Genomic DNA, 27,452 nt, shown 5'->3' on the forward strand with positions numbered 1-27,452 from the left:
TATGAGGTATTTAATCATATCCTCCTATATATCCATATTCTCTGTGATCTTAAAACATCGTTTAAGTGTCCTAAATGCAAAAACTTTCTTCTTAGTCAGCGCCATTAAGAATTCCTTTGCGGTATTTCTACACACCGAAATATATGCATATGGCCTTATTGGTAAAATACCCACTGAAAATACCACAGTACTTAGTGTCACTAATAGTCAAATTATTGTGCCGTGAAAACTGGAAATGAAGTTTAGCGGGACATAGGAAATTACAAAAATATTAAAATTGTTTACTTACATAGTGTAAGCGGGATGCGGGAATCTAAAAAAAATAAATAGTAACTATAAAGCGAGATCCGTGAACAGAACCCGCAATGAGACCCCATTAGTTGTGGCTTATTTTTGGTCTTTTTAGCTAGTTTCCTTCCCCTACATTACTTGTAAGTTGATCGTTTTTGTAAAGCAGCACTCGAGGTCTGACAGTTTATTACCAAGAAATGCACAAAATATTGAAAAAGAAGGTTTAGAAAATTTAAATAATGGTATGCACACACACTCCCCTGTCAGCACAGACAATTATATTTTTGTAAACGCGCCAAACTCATTTCTTCCACAGTGAGACAGGCTTAATTTACAATGTTGATGGTGGTGAAAATCTAGTCCAAATAATTATGACGTCTTGCAAGGCTATTTTATTTCTGGAACGCTTTCCTCTGACGAAGCCGAAATGTGAAACCAAATCAACAAGAAGTCTAACATTTATAATAGAACTGAATATAAAATCGAAATGTAAATGGGGAATGTATCAAAAGACCAAAGAGCAGATAGCAGCCAAAGGGCACCAATGGGTCTTCAATGCAACGAGAAAATCCCACAACCCGAGGAGGGGTTCCTAACCAAAGACAAATGGGGGGGGGGGGTCCAACTACATGTCCCCATTCAATACAATACAATCTGCTTTATTTGAAAAACACTCCGTCACATTGACATGTCACAAAATACAATCACATACAATTAAAAAAATAAATAAAACAACTTAGAAATAAAATATATGGAAAATTACTTTATATTATAATATTTTAACATTATAATATTTTAGTTAACTTTGAAATGAATTATATATAGACACATTTTTAAGTAATAAGTTAGCCATGGCGTTGTCAGTTTGTTTTAGATTTATGAGTTTGACTGTCCCTTTGGTATCTTTCGTCCCTCTTTTAATATTTGTCAATGACAGTTAGTCCTTTCATTTTTGCTTAATTCTGATATTTCACATAGTCATGATAGTACACTGGAATATGCTGATTTCTGATATTTTTTAACTAATAAAGAATTGCATTCAAATAAATAATGGAATTCATTGCCAATTGCAGTTAAACACAGATTGCATGTCCTTTCTTCTTTTGGAATGACTTATACCGTCTTCCCAGCTCTACTGGGATTTTACATTGCAGCGTCTTAATTTTGAAATATATTTACGTTCGAATGGTGTTAATTTTAAAATTCAAATGCATTGATCGTCCAATAAAGAACAATGAAGAAAGGGGGTTCCAACATGTCCAACCCTCAGACCCTCCTGGATCCCTGCCTGTGAGGCATGCTTTAGCTTGCCATTAAACAAAAATGTATACTAGTTGAGTGATAATGGACGTCATATTAAACTCTTCGATATAAAAAAAGAAACTAAAATAAAAATCATACAAAGGTCACAAAGGCCATAACTTCTGGCTCCTGACTTGGGAAAAGTGCAAAATGCAGTGGGGATGAAAGCCTTTACTGTAAATTCCTGAAATTACAATTATATAAATCATCTCACATCTTTGCGCATTTCTTGAAATTGGTCATATTAATAAATGCATGCAATATTTTCAGAAAATTTCAATATATAGGCTTTTTTAAAAAAGTCAATCTTGTGCATGATTTATCAATGATTATACTTGCACAATTAACGCATGTTGTTCTCAAAACTAAGAGGTGTCTATGCTATTTATGACAATTTTCATGGTTCAGTGGTTATACATGTAGTTAAGTTTTTGTGTTTTGGTCTGTTTTTCTCATACTTTATGCAAAAGGTCTACTATATTTGTTGTATGAAATGATTGTAAGGTGTACATGTCTAGTGGGATGATGTCATCTGACCTTGACCTCATTTTCATGGTTCAGTGGTCAAAGTTAAGTTTTTGAGTTTTGGTCTTTATCTATTAAATACTATAAGCCATAGGTCAACTGTATTTGGTGTATAGAAATATTTTATGATCTATATGTCAGCATGGTCAGTGGCGCAGGTTTTATTTGACCTTGATCTCATTTTCACGGTTCATTGATCAGTGTTTTTGTGATTTGGTCTATTTTTCTTAAACTATAAGTAATAGGTCAACTATAATTGTTGCATTGAAGCATTGTTAGCTGTATATGTCTGCCTGGCATGGTTCATCTGACATTGACCTCATTCTCATGGTTCATTAGTCTTTATTTATTTATCTTGGTTAATGTTAAGTTTATGTGACAGTTGTGATAAAGCTTTATACTTAGGACTATCAACATATTATCAATGATTAGTAAAGGAAGACGAGACATTTCAGCGTGTGAACTCTTCTTATTAAACACACATTAATATACATCATGTACATTAAACAGCAAAAAAAAAATATTGATGCAAGATGCCATTCAATAATAACTTTTACTCTTTTATGTATAGGACAAGAACTATAGAAGATACAGAGAAATTATAAACAGCAGAAATGATAGGCAATTTAAAATTTGCAGAAGCAAACTAAACCTAAATGGTAAGGCCACTTTTATTTATTTTTTTTAAAGTTGTTGAACTTGAAAGATGATAATCATCATTACTATAAAAATTAAAAGATGTGGTATATTAAATATGAAAACTATCATGGCTTTAAGAAAGCAATTGTAGGCCTGTGACGACCTTCAATAATGAGAAAATCCATACCCTATAGTCAAAGTAGGCAGCTATAAAAGACCCAAAGATGAAAAATTAAAACAATCCAACATGTCCAAACTGTAAAACTAATTGCCTAGTTTATTACAAAATAAATTACAAAAAATAAATATAACCGGTATGAAACAACAACAACAACAACCACTAAATTTTAGTGTCAGACTAAACTTACAAAAACTACAGGCTCTGAACTTTGGACAGGCACAATAGGAATATGGCAACCTATGATGTAAATTTCCTGCAAACACAGACTGGACTATAAATGTAAATCAACTAATTTTTCGCGAATACTTTATTTTGCGTTTTATACTTTCTAGTCTACATCACAGCTAATTATTTTTCCCAAGGTTCAAGTTTACTTAATGAATTTTAATAAAGAAAGATACATATGAAAAACATTTATTGCTGTTTCTCTCTCCATTTATAACATTTTATTTGTTTATTTTGTGTATTTATAGGTGAACAGACATCTTGGTTTTCATGATCAATAGGTCATTACTGAAGAGGAAACTTAAAGTTGAAATTTATTTACAAAGTGCATAATTGGATTAATTTGAACTGGAATGTGTGCTTTCCTGCAAAAAAGAAACAGGAAATTTCATCATTATCACATGATAATGCCCATAAACAAAATGGAGTTCTATCATAGATACACAAAAACACTATTGCATAAAAGCAACAACATATTATATGTATTATTCGAAAGAAAGGAGAATGCAGAACAAATACTATTTTGTTGTTGAAAAAAGGAACACCAGTTTTATCCACTCATTTACATCGCTCCCTCATATCAAATATACGGAAGAAGATCATTGAAGAACAATTTGCAAAAATGTTTTCTCTTAGAAGTGAAGGAAAATGTTAAGTGAATGGAATAATGTATTCACTGAATTCTTACGTAGTGGATTGAATAACTGTACACAAGCTGAAACAGAAGACAATTTTAATTTAAAATAACACGAAAAGTGTATATTTTATTATTTAATCTGCAAATATATAAACAAATTCTTTAGAACACCACAAATGGTATGACATTCAAATTGGTTGCTTATTAATGTATTGCATTGAAACAATTACAAAGAAAACAGAATCATTTGCTACAATTTTTTTTTATAAATCATAGTTAAATTTTATAAAAAGTATGAACAATACCTAGATCTAAACAGTCAGACTTTATCAATTTTCAATGTCATTAAAATGTTGAGTCAAACATTTATGAAAGTTTTGAATATCATTTGCATCAACTATACAGTCCTGTAATAATTATATTCATACTGTTTGTATATGTTACAGGCATTTTCTGAATTTAGGCATTTTGTAAAATGACTGAATTTTTAGGCATTTTCTAAAATGCCTAAAGTTGACAGGCATTTTGTAAAATGCCTAAAAAACCCTAGTCATTTTGTAAAATGCCTGAAATTTTTAATGAAAATTACACAAAATGCCTGGTCTATTTCAGGCAAATTGTGTAAATATGCAATACATGAATTAGATGATAGAAATATATTGTAAACCTACAAAAAAGTATTGATTTAAATATATTTAAGATTATTCTTTATAAATCTAGCCTGCAGGTTAAGTTTTTATGTTTTACTAGTTTTAGTGTCTATAATTAGAAATTCCAACAACTTTGAGTAAGTACTCACTCTGTATTTCATTAATGATCTGCTTTTCATCATGGCAGAAGGTTATGATGTTCTAACACCAGAACAAAGATTTACAAACCAATTAATTGAAAATTCTGATTCTAATCAGAAAAGTATAATATGGAACAGAGAAAAATATGAAACTATTTTGAACAAAATTAAGATTGGATTAAAAGGACATTCATCGGATTATTATCATATGCAAAGGTAGGTGCATTTCTACTGTTAAGCTGTAATTTATTTTAAAGTGTTCATAACAAGCGTTAATAAGAAAAGCTATAGGCTCCTATGCTCATCTTGCAAAATATTGAAAATAAAAATATGATGCACTCATTTTAACAAATGGTCAAGTGAAAAAGTACATGATCACATATAAAAATTAAGTTGACAACTTGTAATAACGTTAATTATAAATAAGAAGATGTGGTATGATTGCCAATGAGACAACTCTCATTAAGTTACCTCACAGACCTCTTGAATATGAATGAAATATTTGCCACTGGAAATTTAGCATGCACTAATTCATTGACAAAACATTGAGACTTTTTGTTTTTTTTTCCTTTTTTCTGCTACTAAATTGTTTTTTTAATCTAATTGTATAAGGCAACCGTTGAAAAATTACAAATTAACAAATTTATATACTTTGAAATTGCAGATTTGATGTGTTACACTGTGGTGATGTCGAAAAATTGATTAAAAAGCGACAGTCATTGACAGATCCTATCCTATATTATGCATATGCAGAGGAAATATACAGCATTATAATGAGAGCACATTTGAACACTGGACATGGTGGAAGAGATAAAATGTTAAAAGAGGTCAACAAGAAGTACGCGAATGTGACAAGGCATGCTCTGAATTTGTTTAAAGAAATGTGCGAAGAATGTCAACTCAAAAAAAGGAAAATTGCCAGTAAAGGTCTAGTTGTTAAGCCATTGATAAGTAAGGACTTTAACAGTAGAGCGCAGGTTGATCTAGTAGACATGCAGTCTATGAGAGATGGTGATTTCAGATTTATCATGCATTATCAAGATCATCTGACCAAGTTTGCTATATTGCGAGCACTTACATCAAAGCACGCATCAGAAGTCGCCTATCAGCTACTAGATATATTTTTACTTTTTGGTGCCCCACATATCCTGCAGTCGGATAACGGACGTGAATTTACGGCCAATATTATAAAAGAACTGAAAGACATGTGGGCAGATTGTACAATAGTTCATGGAAAACCTCGACATCCTCAGTCATAAGGAAGTGTTGAAAGAGGAAATGCAGATATCAAAGACATGCTGGTTATCTGGATGAGAGAGAACAACAGTAAAAAGTGGAATATAGGGTTGAAATTTGTTCAGTTTGAAAAAAACAACAGTCATCATTCTGGTATAAACAGATCACCATACAAGGCAATGTTTGGCTGTGATGCTAAGATAGGACTATCATCATCATCACTACCTCAAGAGATTCTTGGTTCTTTGCAGACCGAGGAAGATCTGATTCAGCATTTTCAAAGCTCTGATAAGCCAGATGAAATAAGCAATGAAAGGCCAAATGAGTTAAGCTCTGATAATCTAAAACAACATGACGAGGAAAGTCAGCTTAATGCACCATCAAATCAATCTGAAACTCAGGAAACAGAATAAGATGTTCATGTGTGTGCCGTGTGTGAAAATCTATGTTTTTCGAATATTCAGTGTTCTACTTGTGCACAGTACATACATGAGCTGTGTTCAAAGGGAAACATATCTGATACTATCACTTGTCACCTGTGTTCAAACGAAGAGGTCATCAGAAATGGTATAGCGAAGAAATGTTTAACAAGAACAAATAAGGGAAATTTGATGTTCAGAAATTTCCTTAGAGGAAATTTGAAGAACAATGATTTCCTTAGAGGAAATTTGTTGTCTTGAAGGAAATCTTTTTCCCTTGAATAAACAATTTCCCTTGAGGAAAAAACAATTTCCCTTTGAGGAAAAATCTTTTTCCTTTAGGGAAATTTGATTTCCCTTGAGGAAAACAACTATTCCTCTAAGGAAATTGTTGAAAAAAGGGGCATAACTTTTTTAACAGTGGTGCTAGAGCCAAAAATTTTTAGGACAAATATCAGGGAACCAATACCAACCAAGTTATCAACTTCATTTTGACGTAACTCCAAAAATTAAGGTGAACAACTTTTGCACTCAGCGGAATTGCAAACTTTTCCCGGAGACAAATCTGCTTTTCTGAGATGTTTTACAAGGTTCCAAAAATGTGTTATGCCCTACAGCTTTCCATCCAGCTAAGGCAGAAGTATATTCTCTTTTATTCTCATATATCCAATATTTGCAACAAATTGTAATTTTTCTGAAGAAAAAAATTCAAATGGAAAATAATGTTTGTATTGTAATATAGTATGTTCCCATGGGAAGAAAAATTTTTCCTATGTGAAAAAAAATTGTTCCCATGGGAAGAAGATTTGTTCCCATGGGAAGAAATATTGTTCCCATGGGAAGAAAAATTGTTCCCATGGGAAGAATTAATTCCCATGGGAACTTTTTGTATTCATCTTTTCCCATGGGAAAAGTATTTTTTTCCCATGGGAACTTCCAATGTTCCCATGGGAAATTCTAATATTCCCATGGGAATTATCAAATTTCCCATGGGAAATGTACTTTTAATCAGCTGCAGTGACAAGAGTGACAACAGTGACAAGTTGGGACATATGGCATTTTTTCAGTTTTTCAATAATCTATCACTGGGCAAATTTTTTTTTTGATATCTTGTAAACCGACAAAGTCAGATTTGCCGATACCGGAATGGCAAATTTGTCCCGCACAGTGTTCGTTACTGACATGCTAGCTGCAGACCGCAATTGAACTTGTTGAAAGATTTTGACTTCATCATATGAATATCAATTACAACCCCTCCAGTTAGGGGTTTACTATTATACTATCATAAAATATATGAGATGAACATAACCTGTGTCATGCCAATAACTTGTTTTAGAATACATGTGTTTAATTTCGATGCAAAAACCCTATAAGCGAATCAATATCAAAGCCAACATATGCAATCTTTAATGACATTTGAACAGTATCGTAACTATATCCTCCTTAAGAAATATTTTTAAAGGTTTTGTTAGCTTTTGAGGTGAATACGTATCAAGCTATATTGTAAGTATTATCTTACCAACAGCTCGAACTTTGAAACTAAACGAACCTCCACCACGTACATTTATTGCCCAAATCTTGTATGCATTATATTCATTGCTTATCATTTTAAAGTCTAATGTAATTTCGAATCCCCTGATGGTTCTTTTTTGTCCAAAGTCCGTGTATATCAGGTCTGTTTCATATATTCTGAAGTCTTGGGTTGTTTCATTTTTTGTGTAATTACCAGCAACACAAACGATGACTAGTTTGTCTACAATAGGTTCACTGTATAGGAGGAATGACAGAGTTATAGGTTTGTAGAGTTGAACAACCTTCACATTTTTGTTTTCAGATGCAAATATTGGATGGCCTATAGAAAAGATATTATAATATATTCATTGTTACAAACATTACCACCAGTTCAGATTTATGGTTAAAATTGTAGTTACAGTTATTTTCAAACAAAACATAGACTTCAAAAAGAATTAATAAGGAAACATTAAACACATTTACAATGTCTACTAAGAAAAAGATCAGCAAATTCCAAATATTCATGTTGAGTTTGCATCTTAAATCGTCGAATGGGTTTTGCATTGAAACACACAACCATTGCGTCATTTTCATTAATTTGTTTGAATATGCTATTTCATAGATTAGACCAAAACAGTTCAAAACAAAGCCTTACGAATGTGCATGCACTTCAAGGGACACACAACTTGGTGTCTTAATAAAAAAAAAAACTCTGCTAATGTATACATATAGAAGAAAATGTGGTAACTCTAAGACCAAGTCACAATTTGTAAAAAAAAAAGCATTGAAGATCAAAGTATTGCCTTCAACGTGCCTGTATTATCCACCACTCAAATCAGCCCAGTCATTTAACAAACTATAAATGTAGATTGCAACTTTGTTGGTATTTAGATACATAAGAAATGGAAACATGGCGCTAGTGAATTGAGACTGAAGTAATTTTTTTAAACATATTCCTGATATAGCACATTTTGTGTCAGTGGTATTCCTCTGTGAATGGATTTCGTACATTAGGCACATGTACGAATCTAGTTGTAAACTTCGTTCGACAATGTACGTTATACTGTTAATTCAGAAATGAATGCGTGCTTTTATTATTGCAATTTTGTCATCTTAGACTTAAGGATGTACTTAGGTCGTCTAAAGTAAATTACATAAATCAAGAATTCAAAATTGATACTTTCAGCTGTAAGAGTATTAGTTAAGGATAAAACTAAGCTAAAAATATTGATAGATCATGTAGCTCCTTTTCGAGATATTTGATTTATAAAATACGGCGGGAAAAGGCTGACTAGGACGTTTACCTTATATTTGCATTGGTATTATTTTGGTCTCAAATCAAAAGAAATGGAAACAGGGCGCTAGTGAATTGAGACTGGAGTAATTTTTTTAACATATTCCTGAGATAGCACATTTTATGTCAGTGGTATTCATCTGTGAATGGATTTCGTACAATAGGCGCATGTACGAACATAGTTGTAAATTATACTGTCAATTCAGCAATGAATGCGTGCTTTTATTATTGCAATTTTGTCATTTTAGACGTAAGGATGTACTTAGGTCGTCCAAAGTAAAATTAAATAAATCAAGAATTCAAAACTGATACTTTCAGGTGGAAGAGTATTAGTTAAGGACAAAAATAACCTAAAAATATTGATAGATCATGTTGCTCCTTTTCGAGATATTTTATTTATAAAATACGGCGGGAAAAGGCTGACTTATATTTGCATTCATTGATTTGGTATTATTTTGGTCTCAAATCAAAAGAGAGAAAATCAAGAATCCGCTAAAATTTTGTCAAATGACCTTTTATGAGCTATTACATGTATGTTGTTAAAAGATAAATGGGTGTTAAGGAGCAAAATATTGTTTATCTTGTATCGTATGGAAAAACACAAAGTAGTCCGAACATTTGACATTTATTCCAAAACCTCACCTAAGTACATCCTAAAATGCGATTTTAAGTTTTACGATTTTGAGAAAAAATCCTGTTAAATTCATATCAAATATTTCAAAATGCGATTTTAAATTATTGCGTTTACAACGCTGTCGCATTTTTCGCAATCATAAAAACCTCGCAATAATTTGTGAATGAACAGTAGTAACGAATTTCTAAGAAATACAATGTTAAGAATTGGAAAACAAAAATTATTACTTTGTCATTACTTCTAGTTTTAAAATTTTCTTAAATATTTTCTTCTGTAGATGATAACTGGATTTACAAAGGATACTAGATTTGATATACATTTCATTTTTTCTACCGACAGTATTAAACTAACAGCTGTTTTTAAATTTAAGTAGTTGCAAGGACATGTTAACACTGCCTCCCCAATAGTGATTCATTTTCTTGTGCATGCAAATTAAATGAATGAGTCAACAAATTGGTTGCTGTATTGTGCCGGTTTTTTATTTTTGTATTAAATGCATAAAATATAGTAGATGAACGATACCCATTGCATGTTATGCCTTCCTCAAGTCAAAATATTTATGTATATCTATTTTACTGAAGGATTCGGATGTTTTTAATTTATGGTGTGTGTGTATTGTAATGTGCACTATTTTGCTAACTATTGTTATGATTCGAACAAAAATTCGACTATTTTCTTATAACATGTATAACGAATGTAAAATTTATATCTTACCGATAAACCGCAAACTTTCTGAATCGTTCTGTAACAAGTTACCATTTGCATCAGGTATACCATTACTGACTGAACAGATATATCTTCCACTTATCTGATATTGATGTGGAACGTTATTCAGATGCAACGTTCCATTTTTCGATCCAACTAGATATCGCACGTGTTCTCCTTTTTCGGATTGATGTTCCCATTTATTGAATGTGTAGGTGTCGGGGAAACCATTGGCGAGGCAGTTAAAACCGTTCATTTTAGTAGCGAAAACTTGAACATCAGGTGCATCTGAAATGCAACGGCATTATGTCTTTAAATGATAATGTCTAGCTACATTGGTGTCTGGAGTTTCCGGTTTTATTTATCACCAAGGCCCTGAAAGTCTTTAGTGATATGTATAGTTGACAATCAATAAGTAGGCTGAACTGATTTTCTAAATACGTATATCACAGAAGACTGGCCCACTCTCTAGCAGAGATGTCTTATGTGTGAATCAAACAAACAGTCATAATAGGTAAACAAAACTCGATTCACATGAAATATTGATGAAGAAAGTTAACTGATAATCATGTAAATTACCAATTTTCTTGCATGAATTGTTTTACATTCATTATTGCATGTACTAATAGCTTGTTATGCAATACGTGTGTTCCAATTCTTTTCAGACCGTACCGCCTGTACATTAACATATAGTTCTAAAAATGTACCATTTTGTCTTTAATGGAGATTTGAAGTGACATGACTTTTTCTTATTTGAAGAAATAACCTTTTCTAGATAGGACAATGTTGTAAATTCGTAAGTTTTGAACGATTTTTGGTTTGTAATCTTTCTTCCGAACATTTGGTTATCCATGCAATAACTTGACAGTTGTAACAGGGAAGATTTACTGACTCACTGAAGAGACATGTATTGTCGAAATGCGCATCTGGTGCAAGAAAATTGATACCGTTAATTTTATTACTATCACTGGGTCGATGCCTCTGCTGGTGGACTATTAGTCCCCGAGGGTATCACCAGCCCAGTAGCCAGTACTTCGGTACTGGCATGGAAATACGGATTTGTTTTGTGTTATTAAAATTTGCTATTACAAAATGATAGAAATTATTATAAATTAAGGAATGTATCTCCCTCATGCAAAGCTCTGATTCCTTTCACGGATTTGGCTATACTTTTTGGACCTTTTGGATTATAGCTCTTCATCTTTTATATAAGTTTTGGATTTTAAATATTTTGGCCACGAGCATCACTGAAGAGACATGTATTGTCGAAATGCGCATCTGGTGCAAGAAAATTGATAACGTTAATTTTATTACTATCACTGGGTCGATGCCTCTGCTGGTGGACTATTAGTCCCCGAGGGTATCACCAGCCCAGTAGCCAGTACTTCGGTACTGGCATGAAAATACGGATTTGTTTTGTGTTATTAAAATTTGCTGTTACAAAATGATAGAAATTATTATAAATTAAGGAATGTATCTCCCTCATGCAAAGCTCTGATTCCTTTCACGGATTTGGCTATACTTTTTGGACCTTTTGGATTATAGCTCTTCATCTTTTATATAAGTTTTGGATTTTAAATATTTTGGCCACGAGCATCACTGAAGAGACATGTATTGTCGAAATGCGCATCTGGTGCAAGAACATTGATACCGTTAATTTTATTAAGTTGATTATTGTAATAACAAATTAACATATCCATCAACCTCAAGATAAGATAATATGTCAAAGAGGAAGCATGTCAGCTATCATTTCGTCACGATGTTCGTTAGGGGGAGGCTATGTATGTTAATTCGAAAGAAATAAGAATATATTAGAAATATACCTTAATGGTTTTTACATTCATATGGTAGAGGCTTTTGACAAATAAAAGGGTATATATTAATATGAGTATACGCATATGGGGTACATAACTATTCATATGTGTTGGGTGTTTTTTTTTTTTTTTGCTTTCCTTGCTTTCAAAATATAGTCTGATGAAAAAGTTATTGATTTCTGTTTTTACTTGACCTTGTGTATTTGAAAGACGAGTTGATTGCATATTTAAACAAATAATACCAGAATGAGGTATATTTATTTTTACAAAACATGTCTCTTCAGTTATGTTCAAGGATAACACATAATACATGTTATATACTTATAATATATTACTTCTTTCAAGAGACAAAATAAACGAAAGAGTCATATCAAACTGGGCTAAAAAATGGAGTCTATAAATGAAATACTTTCCTAATATTTAATATTGTTTTTAGGTTTATTACTAATATTCAAATTAAAACATGAGTTTGCAGGTATCTTGGTTCTGGGCTAATTGGCTAGTGATAACCAGAGGCATCCATCGTGTATAAGTAATAACTGACTGTATTATTTCTGGTTTCGCTAAGATGTACATTTGTTAATTAATGGCTCCTTAGTGAAGATCTAACCAAACGCATTTAAAAACTAACAAGTTAATCATCGTTAAAGCTTAAATTATTTAATAGATATAATTACAAAATGTTGTTCAAGTGGTACTTACAGTATACCATCAGCATGACGCCGACTTTTTCCAATTCTTTTTTGCCCACACATTCGTACTCTTTGTGGTGATCTTGTCTGGTTGGTTTAAACGAGTAAGTCACCATGTTACTGTCACTTTCTGCTAATGTAATCATGTTTTGTTTTATTGATAATCCGTCATCATGGTGTCCTTGTATAGCTGCACATACTATACTTATATTCTTTCCTTCTTGCCCATACATAATATTGTCATCGGTCTGGTTTAAAAACTTTATTGCTACACATAGTGATGAAATAAAAGAAACGTTATAAATTGCATGTTTTTATATCTGTTTTGCAGAGCGATACATGTATCATAGTAAATGCATATACGACTACACATTCGTAACTTCACATTTGAAGATATTTTAAGTTTTTTGCGTTCATATCCGTATATATTTTCACACCCTAAGGTATCCAAGTAGATTGTGTACATGAATCTGAATGATGTCAAAAGATATGAACGTAAATACCGAATTTATCCCCGGTATAAGTTCAAGTTGTTAGAGAAATTCGATCACAAAGTGTTACCCGAAAGTAACGTTTTTATCATTATTTAAAAGAGTTTCAATGAACCTTACTTACAAGTAAGCTATTAAACCAAGAGTTCCAAATGGTGAAGTTGAAATCATCCCTTCGTAAATTTTACGGACGCCATCACGAGTTGGTTGACCGTTATGGAATAACCGTTTTACAAATGATATCGGATATGTTCCTTACGTCGTAACTACAATTCCCCTCCCTTTCATGAATGTGACCTACCGAATTATACTATTTACCGGATTTGTTATCACATAAGCAACACGATGGGTGCCACACTAGGACAATGAGCTTTGTAACGGCGTGCGTTAACTAATCAAAATCCTAAAATATACTAAGCCCGTAATAAAGTTCAATATCATCATTTCTTCAGTACTAATTTTAGAAATTTCGTATATCTCATTAAGGTGCTTCCCACCAATCTGTATATTCTACTATGTATTGCATATCCTGTGAAACAAACAACAAATTACGTCCCTTTTGGGACATGTTTCGATTGTTTCCCGAACTCCTATTGTTATCAGATTAAACTATTTGCAACTCCTAATTCATTACAGCATATCTTATAAATAAAAGACCACAGATTATAGAAATATTATTTTTCGGAGGCTTTGTAGTATCTTCAATGTCACGCCACTATTTCATTCATTGGTCTTATGTAAATGAGGTCTGGTAAACGAGGTCTGGTCTCTACAGTGTTGAACAATTAAAGATCCAACAAGATGTGAAGAAAACAGTAACTAAATAATTTTACTGTCATTTCGGTACAATAATACTGTAAACGTTTTTCGTATATATCAATATAGTTATTAATTCAGTTTCATATAAGTTTATTCTTGGATTACGAATCCTATCCAACGGCCTTTTTCTGTTCATTTATTAAATGTTTCACGGTTTGAAAGTCAAAAACAGTTTCCGATGAAAATCACAAGCTTAAGTTACATTTTTCTTCCAATCATAAAAAAGCACTGCTGTTTGGAGTCTTGCCAGTGATTGTGTGAGTCGTAATTACATTTTGATAGTATTCGATAGTCTGCAAGCCATACTCAGCGAAGTGAGAAAAGTACTTATTCGATCAGTCGTTTGGAGCACCGAATTCGGGAAAAAGAGGACCCGGGTTCAAGTTCAGATAGTTGCGTTTGTTGGGTTACTACGGATTTATTCATTTTAATGGGAACACATTTTCGTTGATTGCAGAAAATTTGCCATTTTGTAGATATTGATTTTGTGGTTTTGACAAAGCATGGCATGCATGTTCCGTGTTACAGATAAATTGCTATTTGTAAGTTTTTATCTTATTTAAAAAAATGCGTTGTTATTACTATCACCAATTCTTTTATAAAGTTCCCAGTGTTGTTAGTTTTGACTATGTGTATATGTGCTTACAGGAAACAACTATGTCCATCCATGGGGTTATTGCTGTGCAAGTATATACGCCGTCATCTTCTATTGATGCATTTTTAATCTTCAGGTTAAATTCATAGAAATAGTGAACAAATCCGTCATCTACATGGTCCGAATAATCAGATAAAGGTCTGCTCACATTTAATGTAAATGTAATATCTATTGTTGACCCTTCCATTTTTAAGGCATCTAGTAGCTGTTTTCTTTCTACAATAAAAACTAAACACTGGTACGAGGAATATATCCCAATTGTACTTCAAAAAATAAACTCATCATAGATACCAATTGATAAATTGTACTAACGCCAGACGCGTGCGAGTTTCCTCTACAAAAAACTCCTCGGTGACGCTTAAATCCACAAAAAGTTCGAAGCTAAAGAGCATTGATGACCAAAATTTCTAGTGCTGCCGAAAACAGCTTAAATAATCTAATCATGCTAATCATCATGTACAAAATATAGTATTTCAAAAATTAAAATGATAATTCATGTCAACACAGAAGCTGGTGATACCCTCGTAGAATAAAAAACTCTACTAGCAGTGGTATCAACTCAGTGGTCGTAAATAAACTTTTCAACGATGCACTTTAAAATACGCATTTTGTGATGTATCATCACCGTGTCGTTTAAAACTTCACTTATTATGCATAAATAAGTTAACTATCTTTGATTAACAAATTGACAATTGAGAATTCTAATATGACGTTCTTCTTTAGCTTTGGGTACAAAGCCATGTTTTAATTCGAATAGAACATGGGCTGCACGTGATTGACGTCACAATTGAAATTGCAACGTCAGATGAATTTTGAACAACGCCAGAGATCAAAATAGACATGTTTATGGTGTTTCTCGCTAGGAAATTAAATAAAACATTCTAAAAGTCAGTTTAAATGTTTTGTTCTATTTTTATTGATAAACAGATGATTTTTCTATAACGTTTTTGTTCATCAAATCAAAATGGTGACATCTCGAGCGTCTACTATAGGTTCGATTCGAAGTACAAACGTTCAAAATATGCCTATTAGAATCGAAATAATTCTATCATGGCATGCTCTATGCTCATCTTAACATGGGTAAGCATTATATTTGTAAACATTTAATACCTCGCTAACGCTCGGTATTAGGATACATGTATTAACAAATATAATGCCTACCCATGTTAAAATGAGCATAGAGCATGGCATGAACGAATTATTTCTTAGTTCGACGTGAAAAAAGGCATTTTATTTGACGGAAATGAACAATGTTATATAATGACTGAAAATGGATTATGCCCATGGTCTAGTAACTACGTTAGTCATGTTACTCTGTTCATTTTGTTACGGTTCGTGCACAGCCTCACTTTATGTAGACGAGAACAAAATTAGAATGCTATAGAAAATCACAAAACAAAACAACGATACCAAAACACTTGACAGTCTACAAAAACGTATTAGTAAAAAAGGTCTGTTGTGTATTTCTATCTTTTAAATCGTAATTCATTTGCCTGGCCAACAACATATGATTACAATGTGACGTTTTTAATTCGACAATGAAACCTGCAAATTTTTGTTTGAACAGAGCCCAAGATTCGTGCCTATTGTGATATTTAAAACATGTTTGTGCAAGAACAAATTGTAAGAATAAATATTGTTGTTGTTACAGACGAATAGACATTACATGTGTATTTTATTTTTAGCTTCGGCTATTTTACCTATAAGCTAAAGTCTCTTACAAACGCAACTTGCAGGACGATGAATGGCTGTACTGCATTGGTAATTTATTCATAGACATGCAATGCCATTGATAAGTGTTTTTTTCATGTAAGAATCTAACTCATCAATCTAACTGTTATTAAAATGTTTTGTACCTGTAACGTTCAATTTTGAATTCCCTAATTCAAAAACTTGTACAGTTTTGGAAAAATGTCCTTGTTTCTTTGGTGCCTGGATAGCGAGGGATGCATTATCACTTGTAACCATTTCGTACTTGTAAGTGTCATATTCTCTATATGCCTTTACGATTTTCTTTCTAGACTTGGTTCGATCGGAGTAGAATTCGCAGCTTATCGAATCTTTCAAATCACTTATATTGAGTAATAAATATGATCCTGGTGTGGTATAAAGAGTTGTCGTTGCATTAGCAAGCGAATCTGAAGTAGCAATATAAAGTTCTCTTAATGCTGCCCTATCGAAATTGTTATAATACATATAAAATATAATATGCGGATAGCATAATTTTGTTTTCGTAAAATTAATAAAAGATAAAAATAAAACTAAGAAAAAACAAAGCTCTACTAAAACCAAGAACATGTAAGAATATATAGACATATGTAGACACCAGGCAACATTGCAACACTAAAAATGCGTTGCAAATGTGTTATAAATCTAGAAGCTTTCGCAATAAACCAATATGTTATAATTATTATTCCGACTGTTATTTAAGGTTTGCAGTTAATTTTGATATTTAAGTATAAATATACATTTCAATTATTTAGATTTGCATTCGTACATAAATGTAATTGTTTACCTATCTTCAATCTGTTCAATAATTCGGAATATGATAACTAAGGGCCATTTTAAGATCATCTCTCATGAAATCCAAAAAGAACAAATAGAGAAAAATCTGATGCATCAACAGGATGAGCTTAGTAAATTCAAATTATGTCCCAGTTTTTTTATGACATATTTGATAAAACGTTTACTTGATTTTTACAAACATAATAACTATTGTCGCCTATAATTTATATTAACTAGCTTATAATGCAATTTTTTTGGACAATATATTCGTTGTGTGTCTCGAAAAGATCAGTCCATGACGAGATGCCGCCTGTTAATATATATGATGACTTATTTAATTCATTTATTTCGAGCTTACACGAAGTTCTGTTTTGATAACACCCTCACCAAATAATATGTTTAAAAAAAGCTATAGACTTATGCATATGTTGTTCAAGGTGTTTTAAGCGTTTCTGTAATAGCACATTTAATAAATATTCATGCTTACAGACATCTGAATTAGTGGTTTGCAATGTAAAACAAAATTAATATTAATACCCAGTTTCAAAACACATATTAAAAAAACTTTGTCTTAAATGTATAAATGTTTTTTTTTAAGAATAAAATTATCAACAGGTTAATAAGTGTATGGCCTCTTTATATAACCTGTAATATCACATTATAACGTACATTGTATCTGGTAGTTAGCTGTGATGTCATATATTTCAAAACGTTCCTTAATTGTAATTTTTTTTTGTAAGTTGAAACCTTCTGTTAGCTTATATTCCAAATGTGAAGCTTATATGCTGCGATTTTGCATACACTATATATCTTCATAAGTTTTTTATTTTGTATCAGCAAACTGTTTTCTCTTTGTTTTCTTTTAACACTATACACAAAAGTATTATAGTTGTCAATTAATGTTATGTTTAGCCAATCGTTATATCTCACATTGAATAGTTAAACTGCGGGAAATAAACAGTTGCTACAATTATTACAAATAAAACTTACCAATGAAGAATACCAATACTATGAAACAGATTTCTTTTGAAGACTGAAAAAAAAATCATTTGAAAACAGTATAAGGAAGACCTGTTGGTGACCCTCTGCTGTTGTTTTTTATTTGGTCGGGTTGTTGTCTCTTTGACACATTCCCCATTTCCATTCTCAATTTTATTAATTAGTGTTACTCGTCCGGCTTTGGCTGTACGTACATTTCCTTTTGTATCATAACTCTTAATCCTCGTAATCAGCTTTGGATATTGATATTGTGTAAATGTGCATCTGGTGCAGACAAAAAGGATACCGTTAATTTGAATAAGTCATAAATATGTAATGAAAAAAACAGCATTTAAATTGTTAGAAAGTTAATATGAAAACCTACCATTGTCATTTTCAAGCAATGCAGTAACTTGTAGTCATTATCAAAAAACCTTGTAATGCTTCCTTCTTTAATCGATTTTTTTTATTATGCATTGAAAACAAAAGTTCGAGTTAATATACAATTTACAGTTTCCTGGACATATTGTTTGCAACATTAAATGTCAATATTGGTCAGATATTGTTTTACATATGTAATGCGCATAAACTAATATACTCCAGAGATTTAATATTCATTCAGCAAAGTGTTCTATCCAGAGAAAGCAATGCATTATTTTTAGTTATAACTTATACTCGATGCCAAAATATTGTAAAAATCCTAAATATAATATGAACATTAAACAGCCGATAAAACTAACCAGGACTAAAACTAAAGCCATATCCTAGAGACATATGAAAACTCAATCCTAGATTTTAAAAGATAGGGACGACACGGCACTTGGATGTTTCATCCATCGGTTGCGATGATAACATGTCATTAATTAGAAGCAGTTCGAGGCGTTAACATCAAATCGACATTCAACATTCGACTGACATTATTAATATGTGTAATTATATACAGTTGAAATGGTTTTACAATATACACTCGTGTACACATAATAATGGAAACTGGTAATTATCATAATTTTGATAATTTGTTGGCAATAAACATACTTACCAAATTATTGGTTAATGTGGTCCATAAGTGTTTCTTGTTTCTCGTTTTTTATATACATTTTGCAGATTAGACCGTTGGTTTTCAGGCGAAGTATACATAATTGCATACCTCTAGCGTTAGTTACGCGAGTTGTTTCCCCTACTCGAAGAACGGGAAATGGGCACGTGAAATTTAATGACTTTGTGTCGTTTATCAAAATCCAAAACAAGTACTCCTGTGCTATTTCAAATTTCGAAAAAATTATAACATGTATAAGACTTCAAATAAATTCTTAGTATCCTATTGTGTGTCAACTAGTCTGTAACTGTTTTTGTTTTAACCTCAAAGTCATACACTGAGGAGCGGGTACATAATACCGCTCGTATTTATTTTAATATAATAAAATTCTGCTTCTAGTCGTATCATACTCGTTAAAATCAAACCAAAATTGGTATGGGTGCCAATAAGACCATTCTCCATCCAAGTCACAATGTGTAAAGGTAAACAATTATAGGTCGAAATAATGTCTTTAACACGGAATATTGGCTCGCTTCGAACAGCTAGCACACTTCCCGGTAGAAATACTGTAGTATACATTTTGATTGTTCCCCTTTGATTTCATATATTATTAAATAAACGGTATATACTTACTTGAATACGTTTTTGGTGATTATAAATTGCTGAAAAGAACATATGTGCATTCCATTTTAATGCAATGATTACTTTAGTGAACTATGACGAGTTTAAACTGCATACTACTGATCAAACTGCTCGATTCCTTTGACATATTTTTTAATGGACTTTTTGTATATTTCTAGTAAATGACTTAAACGACAGCAAACGTTGTATTTTTCATCAGCAACCATCAAGTTGATTCTAAAGAACCAGTATCATCTTTGTATTTTCATCAGCATTATCACCGACCAGTCGAAGGCTTTTCCTGAGTGCTATTGGCACACCATACCCGGGTTTCAAAACCCTCAGAAAATATACCCCACAATTACTTACTTTATCTACACATTTACGTACTAAGGCAATTAGTCAGACATGCTGGACCGCGAGTAAGAAATGACATCTAGACAACAAAAAAGATATCAATGTACTAAACAAAATAAGAAGGTATGCCTAACCTGAGTGTTGAAATGATAAGCCTTGGGTTATTCATGTCCTTAACTAACAATTCAAATACCTAAACGCTATTTCCACGAATTCTGAACTAAGTACAAGCGTGTCCTTTACTCAATCGCAATGTGTCGACTGATTTGAAGCTCACCCTTGGAATGTTCATAGGTGCCTACTCACGACACACGAAAGGTCTGGATGACTATACAGTGCAGTGTTAGCGAAAATAGTCCCTAAGATAAACTATAGTTCTATGTGAAATATATACTTCACATAAAGAAATAACTGAAATTTGTTACAGTGTTACAGCTCAGCAATAAAATAACATTAAACACAGAAACATATACAGGAAAGATATCAAGTAATTAATTCCTTGTTTTCAACATAACGGTAGCATACCCTAGTATGTCTGTTTTGTTCACGAATCGTATCAAATATAATGTAATTTGATACGACTATCATATAAGTGAGAACTGGAGCGCTATAAAACCAGGTTCAATCCACCTTTTTCTACATTTTAAAAAGCCTGTACCAAGTCAAAAATATGACAGTTGTTGTCCATTCGTTTGATTTGTTTTATCATTTGATTCTACCATTTGATAAGGAACTTTCCGTTTTGAAATTTTCTCGGAGTTCAGTATTTTTATTATTTTACTCTTCATTAAATTGGGATATCATACAGCATAATTGTTAAAAGTGAACAAGAAGGTAAAGCATGCTACAATTTTGTTCATACATTGCTTCTTCTTTTTTTTTGCTTGATTATAGTTGTTGTATAATTTACATTTAACCCAACCTTGTAGTATATATTTCTGTGTTATTACTTTGTCAATTCTGGAATACATCTTGTGGTGTGAATTTATTCTATAAATATCAGTGGGTAGTCGGGATGTACAAGTATCCGGCAACTTCCACTTGTATGTTTGTCCATCTGATGAGTTAAGCTTTTTTCAACTGATTTTTATAGTTCGTTCTTATGTTGTACTGTTATACCACTGTCCCAGGTTAGGGGAGGGTTGGGATCCCGCTAACATGTTAAACCCGCCACATTATTTATGTATGTGCCTGTCCAAAGTCAGGAGCATGTAATTCAGTGGTTGTCGCTTGTTTATACTTTTATACCTGTATACCTTGATCTTCGCGTCGTTACATAAGCCAATGGCTTCTACTGACTCTTCATCTTGGATTGTCGTATATGATTTTTCATCTCATAATAATATATTTATATATAATATATTAAACTTATCAAAAATACTTATTTAGGTGTGCGCAGGTGAAACACTTAACACGGACATATGAATTTATATGGGTTCCAATTTTCGCCATTTAATGCAGACTTACAATTATTCAGAGTCTTTGCCATCACAATTAAATCTGACAGGACTGAGGTTATTCCACTGATCCACTACTCTTATTGAAAAAGCATTTAGTCTATATGTAGTCTTAGACTGTTTTTCTTAAATTTTAAGGAGTGATCTCTAGTATTATTAGATGGTGCTAAAGTAATTAGGCTCATCCAGTCAATGTCATCTATACCATGCAACGCTTTGTAGACTTGTATCATATCATTCCTATCCCTACGATATTCCAAGGTTGGCAAACCCAATGAACGTAGCCTGTCTTCATAATTAAGATGACAAATATTTTTTACCAGTTTTGTGGCCCTTTTTTGTACAGATTGCAGTTTGCGGATGACTTTTTGTGTTACATATTTGTTTTTCGTTCATTTTTTTATATAAATAAGGCCGTTTGTTTTTTTCATTTGAATTGTTTTACATTGTCATATCGGGGCCTTCTATAACTGACTATGCGGTATGGGCTTTGCTCATTGTTGAAGGCCGTACGGTGACCTATAGTTGTTAATGTCTGTGTCATTTTTGTCTCTTGTGGACAGTTGTCTCATTGGCAATCATACCACATCTTCTTTTTTATATACACCGAAAAAAAATACGAAATTTCCGAACTACACTGAAATAAAGAAAGCATGTAAATAGATATAAGAAGATGTGGTATGACTGCCAATGAGACAATTTTTCATCAAAGTGAATCATTATGATCAAAGTACGATATTCAACACGATACAATGGCTTATTCCTATCAGCCAGTCAAAAAGTGCCCCGAAAATTAATAGTATGAAACCATTTGAGCAGGAAAAACCAACGGTAGATATATATAGGATGCTGTGGTATGCGTTAATTCTCCATCCAAATAACAATTTATAAAAGTGAACTAGTATAGGTCAAGGAACGGCCTTCAACACCGAACAGCAAGCTATACAGGGCCCCAAAAATTAATAAAGAGAAACACTTATTAACCACACCAACACATAACAACTACTGAACAGCAGCTTCATGACTTTGGACAGGTGCTAAAAATTGCAGCGGGTTTAACGTTTAAATGGTAACGAACCTACAGCTTTATCTGAAACAATAGTGCAACATCACAGCATAGAAAGACATACTATAAAATATCAATTAAAATGGCTTAACTCTATTAAAAGACAAAGTAACACAAGTGCACATACACTAAATGAATAAATTTGATTTATGATACAATTTCAATACAACATCAATACCATTAGAGAGGAATAATGAAAGTAACAGTATTACACTGCGTGAAATGATATACAATTTCAGAAATATTGCCTTGAACAATAATCCACCTTAACACAATATTATACACAGGTAAATGAAAATAATGTATACACTTCGACAAATCTGATTTGGCTTACATTTTAAAGATAATTATAAATAATGTTGAACACACACACGTAATGCATGCGGTTATATCAGAAAAAAAGGCCACCAAAAGATGAATAAATACAACTGAGGCAACCTTTACTGATATCTATATATATATATATATATTACATTTTGCAGTTCATTCGTTATTCTTATGATTACATGTCTCTGATATAGGAATTCCATCAAGGGTCATCCCCCCCCCCCCAAAAAAAAAAACAACATAAAAACAAATCTAAAGCGTATATTGTTCGAACACCCATCACCATTATCATGTCAAATCAAGTAGGTTTCTTTTAACAAACACACAATTGTGTCACAAAGTCCATGACTATTCGATTTGAATATCTAAGCTGTAATTGGACACACAGCATATAAAAATTATCATGGAGTGAATTCAACTAACTATACTTCTCATTGCCATATTTGATACTAACCTACATTTAAAAACAAACAAGACTAATAAAGTAGTAGCTCGTACTACATAATCTGATTTGAATAATTGTGTCAATAATATTTTTGGTATGCTTTGTTTTTTTCCTGTCAATAGTTATCAAACCAATATCAAATTAACAAAACCATTATAAAACACGTGCACGCAACTTGTCAAATGTCACTTGAAATATTGTTTTCTATTCTAAAGTCACATTTTTCAAATTTAAAAACGACATTCTCACACCGATCGACTTTTATAAAGATAAAGATGAGATAACAACTTCGCGTGAAAACTAAAACGCAGAAAGATTTATAAAGTACTTTTTGGACTTTTAATATTGATAGTAAATAAAAGTTGTGACATGACAGTCTTATTATTTCACAGCAACTATTTATATAGTGGGTAATTAAATTTGAAAATCGACACATCTAAGAAGCTTTTTACAAAGAAAAATGTCCGGGTATAATAAAACAGGTGTTACATGTATCATAAAAAAAAACTAGTGACAATAAAAAAAAACACAACTGCATATTCAGTGTCAAACTCATTTGATGTTGACTGATTTAATGACGGTTAGAAATAAACATAATATGTTGGTTGTACATTCAACTTATAAATTACATTTTTTAATGAAAAAGAAGGGTTGATCATTTGAATATTATAACAGATAAACAAAGACTAGCCGTACGTTGGTATAGTTATCTTTGTTAAAACATGAGGATTAAATCACGCAATTTACATAGAGTTTCACATCTTTTCAAAATAATACAAACTAAAACATGTAAAAATAAGATTAACTTTAAAAATACGCATATACGTCTAAGTATGTCAAGAATTTTGCTGGATAAAGACTAATCTTCCTACAAAGAAAAAATAAAATTGAGAATGTTCATTATATATACAGTTTATCAATATTGTTAGCCACTGCTGTAACATATGTCCTTGAAGAAACCACATATGCAATATTAAATGTTTCATAGATGGCTTCTGCAAGTACTGATCATAAATGTACATCTTTCGCCTCTCTTCTTGTAAAGTTTACATAACAATGCTGAACAGGCTGGATTTATGTGAGTGTCTATACTGGATATCTTGCTGTAGACTACTAATCCTGCAAGAACGATACCGTTTACTTTTTTACTGACGATACGTCAAAACGAAACACTCTGAAACCTAATGGTAATGGTTACTTTTTGTTATTTTAATTTGTCATAGTGGTTGTCTTGTAGTTCTTTTGTGTCGTTTGTTTCCTCTTATATTTGAGTGTGAATTTACATTATTATCAGATTATAAGACGTGTCACATTCTTTTCTATCCAAAATTCATGTATTAAGTTTTGATGCTGTTTTTGTTATTCTCATCGGATTTTGTTTAATGCTTAGTTCGTTTCTGTGTGTGTTACATTGTAATGCTATGTCGTCATTCTCTTGTATTTAATGCGTTTCCCTCGGTTTTGGTTTGTGACGCGGATTTGTTTGTTTTCTTTCGATTTATGAGTTTTGAATATCGGTATACTACTATTGCCTTTATTGAATATGCTGCAATATTGCAATTTCAAGTTGTGTTCATATTTTCATTGTTCATTGTTTATTGTTTTATTGATCAAGTAGTACTACCATGCCAAATTTGACCAACTGTAAATCATATATGTTCATTTTGATATTGCATTGTGGCTGTCTTGAAAAAAAATTAGCAAAAATGAATGTTAAGGTTATATCTTAGCTTAAACTGTACAAAACAAAAGAACTACTACCATTCCAAATTTTGCTTCACATTTGTCTTCATATAAGTGATATTTGTTGATTTTGATACTTTATAGTTGCCACAATTGCAAGACTTATATGGTTTATATTGTTTGATACACCAACCATTACAACCATGCAAAATGATATGTGCTTGTTCTTAAACAAATCCAAAAGTCTGTTGTCACGAAATAAAAATTTCATTATAAAACAAAAACTATCATGTACTGGGGTTAACCAACCAAGTACCACTACCATGGATAATTTTACCAAACATGAATGATAATTTGTTCATCTTTATATTCCATTGTGACCCTTTGGAAATAATGCCACGATGTTGAATTTCATTGTGGGCTCATAGCTTACATTGTTCCAAACACGTAGGTTGGATATAATGCCAAATTTGATCATAAATTGACATACATAAGTTATTTTGGTTTACTTTTCGATATGTTATGCCGACCATCTTAAGAAAAGCTGTCTATTGCGTATATCGTTGAAACATTCAGCACTACTTTCAAACAAAACATTCGTGCTTTAATCATCAAACTCACAATTGTGTCACTAATCTGCATGAGTAAACGATGCGTAAATCTGAAATGCAATTGGACACACAGCATGTTATCATGGACTGGGTTTAACTGACTTTATTTATTTACATTTGAAAAATTGACCTCTTGGGCGATATATTTTCATGTATTTTAAAGCTGTTTTGTTTAATTTTTGTTTTGTCATCCTCTCACCGATTAACTTGTAAAGATTAAGATGTCATAACTATTTCGCAAAATCATTTATAAAGTATTATTTGGAATTATAATATTTAAAGTAATTAGATAGTGTTGACATGCCAGTCTTATAATTTAAAACATTATTCTTTTATTGGATATCTATATTTGAAACCCAACACATCTCAAAGGTTTATCACAAAGAAAAGTGTCAAGGTATTAAATTAAATGTCTCTTTAATAAAAAATAACTTGTGTCATAAAAAAACACATCGGGATATTCAGTGTCAAACCACTTTTGTGGTTGAATGAATTAATGAAAATAAGAAATACACATAATATGATTTTTGTACATTCAATACATCAATACCTTTCTTACATAAAAAGAAGGGTTTATCAAATGTATAAAATAACAGGTAAACAAAGACTATCCGTACGAAGGTATATTTATCTTTGTTATAACATGAAGATTAAAGAACGTCATTAACATAGGGTTTCACATCTCTTCAAAATAATAATAACTAACACGTATATACGTCTAAGTATGTCAAGGATTTTGCTGGATAAAGAAAATATCTTTCTATATAAAATGTGTTCATTATATATATTGTTTATCAATTTTTTAAACCACTAATAGTTAAAAAAAAACAGTTGTCACTGGAGAAACAACATATGCAATGTTAAATGTTTCAAAGATGGTTTATGCAAGTACTGTTATTAATTGGATATTTGATTAAACATTAGTGACAAAAGAGGGACGAAAGATACAGGGAAACAGTCAAACTCATAAATCTAAAATAAACTGAAAAAAATATAGCTTAAAATGAAAAAGACAAACAGACACACAATAGTACACATGCCTCAACATAGAAAACTAAAGAATAAACAACACGAACCTTACCAAAAACTAGGGGTGATCTCTGGCGCTACGGAAGGGTAGGCAGTTCCTGTTCCACATGTGGCACCCGTCGTGTTGCTTAAGTGATTACAAATCCTGTAAATAGTCTAATTCCGCAGGTCACATTCATGAAATGGAAGGGGGTTGTAGTTACGACATAAGGAACATAAACGATATCATTTGTGAAACGGTTTTTGCATAACCTACTCGTGATGGCGTCCGTAACATTTACGAAGTGATGATTTCAACTTCACCATTTGGAACTCTTGATTTAATAGCTTCCTTGTGAGCAACAACCCTCTATCAATGCAAGCACGGGAATATCGTATCAATTGGGAGATAAAAACACCGTATGCAGGTGCTGCTGGAATATTGCTACTTAGAAAGGAAAGTGCACACTTGGAAGAGTGAAATCATCTCTTTTGTC

General features: G+C 32.0%; 1 protein-coding gene and 2 long non-coding RNA genes across 3 annotated transcripts in view; 2 read left to right on the forward strand and 1 right to left on the reverse strand.

Moving 5' to 3' along the window:
* Positions 1 to 27,452, forward strand: part of LOC139482701 (uncharacterized) — a 931,021-nt gene that overhangs the window by 224,645 nt on the left and 678,924 nt on the right. The window lies entirely within an intron of this gene.
* On the forward strand, positions 443 to 4,167 carry LOC139529649 (uncharacterized). Its single transcript, XR_011665854.1, has 3 exons — positions 443 to 533; positions 2,690 to 2,777; positions 3,412 to 4,167. It is a non-coding gene; the product is annotated as an uncharacterized lncRNA (long non-coding RNA).
* Positions 6,875 to 16,994, reverse strand: LOC139482529 (uncharacterized). Its single transcript, XM_071266441.1, has 6 exons — positions 16,718 to 16,994; positions 14,853 to 15,077; positions 12,907 to 13,164; positions 10,400 to 10,678; positions 7,765 to 8,097; positions 6,875 to 6,939 (listed from the first exon to the last, which is right to left on the reverse strand). Exons 1-6 carry the CDS (start codon positions 16,827 to 16,829, stop codon positions 6,875 to 6,877), a joined length of 1,272 nt encoding a protein of 423 aa, XP_071122542.1. The 5' UTR covers positions 16,830 to 16,994.

Source organism: Mytilus edulis, chromosome 7 (genome assembly GCF_963676685.1).
Source record: "Mytilus edulis chromosome 7, xbMytEdul2.2, whole genome shotgun sequence".
In the NCBI taxonomy this organism is placed as follows: Eukaryota; Metazoa; Mollusca; class Bivalvia; order Mytilida; family Mytilidae; genus Mytilus; species Mytilus edulis.